Source organism: Engraulis encrasicolus, chromosome 13 (genome assembly GCF_034702125.1).
Source record: "Engraulis encrasicolus isolate BLACKSEA-1 chromosome 13, IST_EnEncr_1.0, whole genome shotgun sequence".
NCBI classification, from domain to species: domain Eukaryota; kingdom Metazoa; phylum Chordata; class Actinopteri; order Clupeiformes; family Engraulidae; genus Engraulis; species Engraulis encrasicolus.
In genome coordinates, this window is record NC_085869.1 from 44,685,395 (window position 1) to 44,695,394 (window position 10,000).

The 10,000-nt window shown below is 44.8% G+C and overlaps 1 protein-coding gene across 1 annotated transcript in view; it reads left to right on the top strand.

Annotated features, from left to right (window-relative positions):
- Positions 1 to 10,000, top strand: part of mao (monoamine oxidase) — a 53,628-nt gene that overhangs the window by 23,608 nt on the left and 20,020 nt on the right. Inside the window, exons 2-3 of the mRNA XM_063212955.1 lie at positions 3,899 to 3,993; positions 4,860 to 4,997. Coding sequence (XP_063069025.1) covers positions 3,899 to 3,993; positions 4,860 to 4,997 — 233 coding nt within the window. The remainder of the gene's footprint in view (positions 1 to 3,898; positions 3,994 to 4,859; positions 4,998 to 10,000) is intronic.

A 10,000-nucleotide genomic window follows, 5' to 3' on the forward strand; every position in this document is an offset into this window, starting at 1 on the left:
CTTCCTGGAAATTCTGATGTTGTAATGTGAGGCTAAGGTGGGGAGACTATGGGCAATGATTTTGGAGGCCCTGTGTAGCGCCCTCTCCAGCTGTAACTGCCCTGAAGAAGGCACTCATGGCGCTACGTGTGGGCCTTGTTTTTAATATGTCCATGTAGGACTTGTCAAATTAATAAAGACATTTTAAATTGGAGTGCCTTAGGCGTCAGACACACCAAGGCCGAACGGAACGGAAGCGAGACGAATGAGGTCTTTCTGCTTAGTTTCGGCCGTTGTGTTCTACTCTGCCTTTCATACCGACAGCGTCTACGTGCGCGGGCAGTCCAGTTAAAAATCGGTCGGTTTTCCAATTGCAGCGCGGAGCAGAGCCGGTTGGTGTGTTAGGACAGATATGTTTCCATGTATTTTCACCAACGCCGGTAAAAATGACTTCCGTCCCACAACGCTTTACCGCCCTACGGTGTAAGTGGCCTTAGTCAGAGAATTTATTCTCATTTTTGAACCTGGATACGCAATACCTTGGACAAAAGAGCACCCAAACCCAAAAAAACAACAAACTATCTGGATAAGAGCACGCCATACTCTACAAACTTTAAGTCATCAGGTTTATCACTGTAGCATTTTATCCAAACTCCTCTCCTCTCCTCTCCTTCCGTCAGACATTCCACTCCAGGCTTCGCTGTCGGCCTGCTCCGGGCTCCTTTCCTCATCAGATACACTGCAGATGTGTTAATGTTTATGTATGCAGCTACACACGTAGCAGCTCTCAGTTTGACTGCAAAAGGGAACAAAGTGTGTGGAGTATGCTGATCGATGTATATCTCTCTATGTGTCTGTGTCTTTCTTCCACTTACGTGCATGTCTGTCTCTGTCTGTCTCCACTCCTCTGTGTCTTTGTCTCTCTCTCTATCCCTCTCTCCCTCTCTCTCACACACGTACGTGCACATGCACACACACATACACATACACATAAAATGCTTCTGTTCTCTCTTTTTTCTCTCTCATTATTTTTGTTGTATCTTCCCCTCCTTTCTGTAGCCATCTCTCTCTCCCTTCCCCTCTAGTTGCTATCTGATTTAAAGTATCTTTGGATTGGTATGACAGATTACCACTGCAAAACACTCAGATTACTGAGACAAGCTTGAGAAGACTGACTAACCCTCTAAATCACAGTGTGTGTGTGCGTGCGTGCTTGCGTGTGTTTGTGACTGAGTGTGTATGTTTCACTTCCTTAGAATGTACATGCTACACAGTCAGAGGAAATCCCTGTCTGTGTGTTGGGATTTGAGATATGAGATATGAGACTTCCCCCTTCATATTAGCCGAGCCTTGAAAAGAGTCACTGGTTGGCCTGTCACATGACAGGGCTTGGCCCCAAAGCATGGGAGTGCTGCTGGAGTTACGTAAAATGCAGAACTAGCCTGTTACAGTAAAAAGGGGCCAGACAAATGGTTATAGGTTCATTTCTCCCTTGCTGACAGTGACTGGGGTTGGTGAATGTCCACTGCCATCCGCCCCTATTTACATTACACTTAGCTGACGGTTTTATCCAAAGCGACTTTCAGATATGACAATGTAGCCAATTGGTTACAGTCCCTGGATCCGTGTGGGGTTGGTTAAGTGTGTCGCTCAAGTGCACCTCAGCCATGGAGTGTGGTAGGGAGTGGAAGGGTGGGATTCAAACCTGCAACCCCCTCATCTGATTCTGATGATCTGAGCATGACACTGTCTGTCCCCACACACTGCTCCCTGTGCATACTGGTGTCACAGCTGCCCTCAGCTCACATACTGCATGCAATGGGCTCACAGCACAGGGTGAATTGTGTTGCGCCTGCTCCACTGTGTGCTGTGTGATCCTCCAGTGATCAATGGGAGTGGGAATTGGATTGCACCTAGCTTATCCATCATGGCCACATGACCGCATAATATGATGTGGGATTGTCAGGCTACTCATTTGTAACGTGCAGAGAAAATATTAGGAGAGCCAAGTTGAATATGTCTCTGTCAACCTAGTCTGCTGTGTAATCCCTCTATTTCTTATGTTTAGACAGATTTTAGGGCAGATTTATGTGAATGTTTTCCCCCCAAAGATCCTTTAAGAACACAGTCTAAACTGTCTCTGGTTTGCATTTCTCAGTGGTAACCCCGGCCTTCGCGGGCATGCAGGGCTTGGTTTGTTGTGAGTTCAGCCCTTGTGATGGTGGGTGTGTCTTGACGGGAGAGGAAGAGAGGCATGCAGAGATATGTTGTTATTTCAAAACCCTGCGTGAACTCCTGCCTCTTGTTTACCCTCTCCTCCGGTTCAGCGCTTCTGAAAATATCAGACCTTGACAGGACTGACAACTTTTAGTGATAACATTGATACCATTGGCCAAAAAAAACTTTCGCCTGCTTGACTCTTGCATCACAGGAGGAGATAGATAAGTACTACTCTGGGCAATAACTCTCCAAAGCCTATATCCAGGGAAGCTGAGAAGGGGGGGACAAAGGGATCAGTTGTCCCGGGCCCAGGGAGAGAGGGGGCCCAGATTTGGGTTTTCATTACATGGTATATATTGGATGATGGGCCCATTGATCCCTTTGCCCTGGGCCAGGTAAAAGCTGCCAGCGGCCCTGCCTATATCCTCCGTGCTGGGCTCAGGAGAGGTCATGTCCATGTTTGATGTTTTTCTTGGAGGTTAACCCCCAGCCATTATCCCATGTCTTACTGAGCCTCAAACCCATAAAAAATCTCGTGCTTATGTAACGGAGCTTCTGTTAGAGAGGCCAGGCGTGTGTGTGTGTGTGTGTGTGTGTGTGTGTGTGTGTGTGTGTGTGTGTGTGTGTGTGTGTGTGTGTGTGTGTGTGTGTGTGTGTGTGTGTGAGTGTGTGAGTGTGTGTGTGTGTGACCTTGATCTGTAACCATGACTAGCTGATTTTGCAGGCGGAAGACCGAACAAGAATTCCTGAAAATACACTTACTATTGCATAACGCATTGGAGATTTGTCCTAAAAATCCTGCACACTCACCAGACTGTGCGATTTAAGATTTTTAGAATACTCAAAATAGAACGATCGGCTGAGGAAATCACAGTTGGGAAGTAATACACGCTTCGTGTTCCAAAATGGTATGTTAGAGTAAGCACCATTAAGGCTTAAATATCCTCTTCTGGAAGAACTATTCACAGGTAAACAAATGGTTTATGTTTCTTACAGTAATAACAACAACAATACATAACAATAATAGTAATAATAACAATAATGATAATAATAATAATAATAATAATAGTAATAATAATAATAATTCATTTCATAAAATGCAATTTCTTCTGAATGTTCTTCATTGTTCAGAAGATTCTGAACAATGTCATTTCTTCTGAAGTACCAGTTACTGTTATGACCAAAAAGAGCATAAAAAAACATTAAAAAATAGACATTATGAAATCTCTTTTCTGATCTGGTCCGGAAAGCTACATATTCAAGCAATTTGCGTACTGTAGGATGACCAAGCAAAATCTAGTCACCACCACACCTTGTTAATTGGCCTCTGATATGACAGCACAAAGGTTGGCTTTTGACTGCCTGGTCTAAGATAGGCTCCCACTCTTTTCAGTAAGGATCAGTTGAGGATATGTGTGTATCAGTTTGGTTAATCATTAATTCACCTACCTCTCACAAAAAGAGGCAAACCTTGTGTGACAGCAGTATGTTACATAACTTGCAGCCAAACAAGGATACACCAATTATATCTATAGCCAAGCATATTTCAGCTGAATAAGCATGAAATGTATTTGATATGTGAATTTCTCTCTCTCTCTCTCTCTCTCTCTCTCTCTCTCTCTCTCTCTCTCTCTCTCTCTCTCTCTCTCTCTCTCTCTCTCTCTCTCTCTCTCTCTCTCTCTCTTTCTCTCTGCATCAGGCCTGTCTGCAGCCAAGCTTCTGCTGGATCAGGGCCTCAGTCCAGTGGTGCTGGAGGCCAGAGACAGAGTGGGAGGCAGGACCTTCACTGTCAGGGTGAGATAGCCATAGTTCCATCACGCACCATGCCATGTTAAATGTCACAGCCAAAATCCAATGCATTTTATAGACTGTATACTTTCATAGACTGTATTTTATAGACTGTAAAGTAACTGTATGACAGTGTGCAATTGAATTTTAACTTACTGTAACATAACAGTGCATGCGTAATGTGACGTTGGCTACAGTAAACTCAACCAGCCACTCTTTAGAAGAAAACACTGCCTATGGTTTGAAAAAAATCAATGAATGAGAGCTCTGAAGCTACGAATGGTTTCAAAGCCAGAGGTCTGATAGCTGCATGCTCAAAGCACTCAGAGTAACAATGTACGAACATGGCTTCAGGGCAGGGATTAGCAATTATTTTCAAGAGCCACATTGGGTTTGCAATATTGGCTTAAGGGCCAAATGTCAGAAATAACAAATAATGTATGTCGACATAACTTTTTGACTATTTCATTGACGAATACAGTAGCCTAGGTTAATCTCAGACCCCTGTATTGGGTAGCCATTTCAACCCATTAAGACACAGCGTTATAAATTAGCTATTAGCTGAATGCCAATGACCAAGTCATAGTGCATTACTAAAGGCTCTGTGTTATGCCACACTATTGTAGTACTATGATAGTTAACTTTTCAATGACTATTACAGCATGCCACTGGAGGTACGGCGTACATTAAGAGGCTACAAATGTTGGTTGAGAGCATTATGTCAGATCTTAAAGTTGTGTTTCCTGTGAAAGCTCTGTGGGCCAGATGATGCATGTGGCCCCCGGGCCTGGGCCTGAGCTTGCCCACCCCTGCCGTAGGGTGTGACTAGTTCTCTCATATCCAGCCTGTGGTGTGTGCCCTCTGTTCTGCAGAACAAGGAGACCAAATGGGTGGATCTGGGAGGGGCCTACATTGGGCCGACACAGAACCGCATCCTGAGGCTAGCCAAGCAGTACGGAGTGCAGACCTACAAGGTCAACGAGGAGGAGAGTCTGGTGCACTATGTCAAGGTGAGGAGATGACACATGCACCCAAACAACACATGCTTGCCACACAGGAAAACTGTACACAGACACACACAGACACATGCACACACACACAGACAAAGACACAGACACAGACACAGGCATAGACACAGGCATACACACGTACGTCGGCGTGCGCCCACGCACACACACACACACACACACACACACACACACACACACACACACACACACACACACACACACACACACACACACACACACACACACACACACACACACACACACACACACACACACACACACACACACACACACACAAATAAACCTGTGCTCTATAAACACTAGTGTCTGCCACACTCCAACAGCAGAGGTAAAGCACATAAACATCCAGTCAGGCGCTATAGCTCATCTTCCACCAAAGTAAAACAAACACTGCAGCGCTCCATGTAACCCCAGGGGCCTATACTACAAAGCTGGTACAGGATACGTTTAGGTTAAGTTAAGAGGTAAATCGTGTAATAGAAGAGCCTGGAGTCCTCGTTTTCTTAAAGAAAAGCTCTTGTATTATATGATTTACCTCTTAACTCAACCTTAACTTCTCCTGATCCAGCTTTCCCCAGCACGAAATAGGAGAAAACCATTCAGGTGTTTTTGTCCCAGGCCCAGTCAAATGTGTCAGCGGTCCTGCCCATGTGTACTGTATAAAACACTTGCAGACATCACCAACTGCCTAACCCCCACCTACTGCATTGCATGAAAGGCCTGGCTGCATGTTTTGTCATGTTTAATATATGTATACAGGAAGTGCAGTGTGTGCCCAGCAGCATCCCTCCTCCTCCGCTGTATATATAAGTAGGGGGTTTTGTTCTAAAAATAGTGATTATAAAAAGGCTAGGCAGTCTTATATTCACTGACTAGACAAAGGAGCGCCAAAAATAATGATATGACTTAACCTGGATGACTCTGCCATCTTCCTTCACAACAATGCCACAACACGCAATAATGGAGAATAAAAGGCTTACATTAAATTTTTAGATTTTATCCATGTTACGTTATGAATGTTGGATGTCTATTAGCTGTCTATGTCAAAGCGTTGCAGATAGACAGTGTGAGTGAAAAAACAACAACATTCAATCACAACATCATTGTGCTGCATTTATTCTCATTCAGTTCTGAAAGTCTTACCAGGAAAGCTTTAGTTGTTTTCCTGACCATCTGACAGCACCAGTTGAAACCGTCATCTCAATGAAGTGATACATTTTATTTTACAATTAATTATTATTAGTTATTAATTTATTGTATGATTAGTTTTTTTTACAAATAACAATAACCCCTTAGCTTTGAGCTTCCATCTGGCTTTTTTCTGGGCCCACTACAGTTAACCCCTTAGCACAGAGCCTCTGTTACCTTATTGTCACCAAAATGGCAATGATCTAGTCTTAATCAGTTAGTTAAGACTCTCATTGTCATAGCAATGTTGTTATGTATTAGTTGAGTGTTTTCTGCGAAGAGTGAATAGGCCCATCGACAGGCCGATATGCAGTAAGAGCCTAGAGCAACGCTTTCCTGAACAGGCTGGAAGGGATTCAGACAGCCCACTCTGACGACAAAAACTGACAATGCACATTACACAGCCAATAATTGAGCCCAACTTGATTAACCTTTGAGAATATTTTGGAAACATTGTTTTGAGGTTTCAAGCTCTGGCCCTGGTTGTAACTCGTCTCCTTCATCGCTAGCGGCTTGAAAACAAGGAAGCTAGGGTTCTGGAGATGCCAATCATTGTCCGGAAGGGAAGGGAAGAAGCTTGTGAAATCCCATGCTGCTTTGCACAATCATTTTGATCTGAGAGACAGCATGGCAGCTGCCCTAAGCGAGGGAGTCTGAGCAAGGGAGCCAATCAGAGAGTGGGGGAGGGTGGGAAGACTTCCCTCTACAGCTGGGAGCCTATTCACCACTGGTTGGACGGGCCATTGTCACACAGAGGTCTGGGACACTGTAGCAGGATTCCATTTGTCCAGTCAAAAAATAATCTGAGCATTTATTGCTTCAATATTAATGGCAGCTCGCATTGAGGAGTCACAGGACACAGTATAGACTATATTGATGCGTTAGAGATCAACAGAAAACCTTTCTGAAGGAATTTGTTGATATTGAAGCCATAAATGCATGAATGCCTCGTAGTGGCGCTCACAAAGCTGCGCAGAACTACAGGTCGGGCAAGAGCCAGGCAAACTCAGCTTATCCAATTTACGTGATGCAGCTACATGTCATAGATGCATTCAGATGTGATTTACAACTTGTCCCAAGTTACCAAACCCCTAAAAAAGATTTCTGGAAAGTTAAAGGAAAACATTGAAAAATCCAAAAGCCATATCCCTGCTCCGGTAGCAACCCTATTGCTCCACTGCTAGAGGCGAGTAGGAAAGCCAGCCAGGGTTCTGGAGATGGCAATCTGTACCGGAAGGGAAGGGAAGAGGGCTGAGAGGCCTAATGTGGTTTCTCCAGCACTGAGTGGGCCTGCTAAGGAGCCTCCCCAAGACACCAGACTCTTCTCCCTCGCCTCGATCCAATTTGAGCGTCCTTAACGGGGGAGCTCGGCAAGCACTGATTGGATTTGGTACTGTAGCGAGTGGGTATTTCTTTCTTCTCTCTCTCTCTCTCTGTCCCTACTTTTTCTTTCTGTTTCTCTGCACACCATCTATGTCTGTGCTATTGTGACAGAGCAGTTGTAAATCAAGGAGTTTTTTGTTGCCAGACTGGTACGCACACTACTTGCCAAGTCACATACTGTGTGTACACATAAATGGCTCTCAAAGTCACATCCACACACACATCCACACACACATCCACACACACACACACACACACACACACACACACACACACACACACACACACACACAGACACACACATACACAGACACACACAAACACAAACACACACACACACACACACACACACACACACACACACACACACACACACACACACACACACACACACACATTGAACCGATGGGAGCAGAAGATAAAGGTCATGTGTAGAATGCACTGAAGTGAACACGGGGAGCACGCCAAAGGCTCCCACACACTCCAGTCACATACTGGGGAAAACCTCTGGCCATCCCCCATACACACACACACACACACACACACACACACACACACACACACACACACACACACACACACACACACACACACACACACACACACACACACACACACACACACACACACACACACACACACACATACACACACACACAGAGCATTCAAACCAGTCTTTTAGGTTGGTGGAATACACACATATACGAGAACACAGTACAGTTTCATATTTTTTATTGTGAAATTGTAGACTAAGGATCAGAGACAACCATACTTCAGTACACTATACACACACACACACACACACACACACACACACACACACACACACACACACACACACACACACACACACACACACACATGCGCATGCGGACACGCACACGCGCGCATGCACACACCCATGCACACATGTACACATGCACACGCACGGAGGCGCGCACACACACGAATGCTCACGCACACACACACACACACACACACACACACACACACACACACACACACACACACACACACACACACACACACACACACACACACACACACACACACACACACACACACACACACTGTCTGTCAGGGTTGTCTCGTGCTTTTTTGATTGACATGATTGCCGTTCCCAGAACTGACAGCAAACTGCCTTAGGCGTATATTCTGCTATGCACTGTAGGAAAAAGAAAACATCATGAGCTTTTACTGGGAAGTGACAAGGAAAGCACATAGTAACCAGTCTAAAGGCAAGCAACATCACAATATACGGTCTTGTGAAGATGAAGTGCAGTTACAATGCACATAGTACAAACCAGCATTTAGTCATTACACATCAGTTTTATTTAAAAAAACACAAAACACTATAGTTTACAGCACGGTTCCAGGCTTTGTTTGGTTGCTGAAAAGTGGGTGGTGGACAGTACAACAGGGTTCAAGACTTACTATACATATTAAGTACATACCTATTCATCCAGTGAGACCAAAGGCGAATCTCATGCTGGCTTTCTATTCTATTCTATTCTATTCTATTCTATTCTATTCTATTCTATTCTATTCTATTCTATTCTATTCTATTCTATTCTATTCTATTCTATTCTATTCTATTCTACTTCATTCTGCTATGTGAGCTTGTGGTTGATCATCAGAGATCCAGCGTTTAATCATGATGTGGAAATGAAACCGCCACTAAAATTCTACAAAGCAATTCTAAAGCAAATAGTAGTGGTGTAAGATGTCAAATGGGGAAACCAGCACAGAAGTGCTGACACACAAGAGACCTTAGAAGGAAGGAGAAATGGGTTTCGGGGAGGGTGGCGATGTTTGGACACAGTCCCCCGTGTCAGAAGGGAAGTGGGTCAGTTGGGGGTGGGGGTTGAAAGTAGAGTTGAATGTGCAAAAACGCTTACACATGCTTGAACACAACCTATCCAATGCGTACATACACAAACTCACGCACGCACTTACACAGACATTCATGCACACACACACACGCATCCACGCATGCACACACGCACACACACGCAGGCAGATATGGACATGCTCAATCTGGCAAAATTCCCTAATAAAACCGTCCACATGGACGCGCACACACACACACGCACGCACACACACACACACACACACACACACACACACACACACACACACACACACACATGTAGGCACACAAGCACGTACATACGTGCAAGTGCACACACACACACACACACACACACACACACACACACACACACACACACACACACACACACACACACACACACACGCACGCACACACACACACGTAAACACCCACAGAGACAGGGGTGAGAGAAAGAGCGATGGTTTTCTGGCCAGCTGAGTTTAACAGTCTCTCCCACCCTGTCTGACTGCTCTTATTTACATGACCTATTTTAGTGACACTGTGTGTGTGTGTGTGT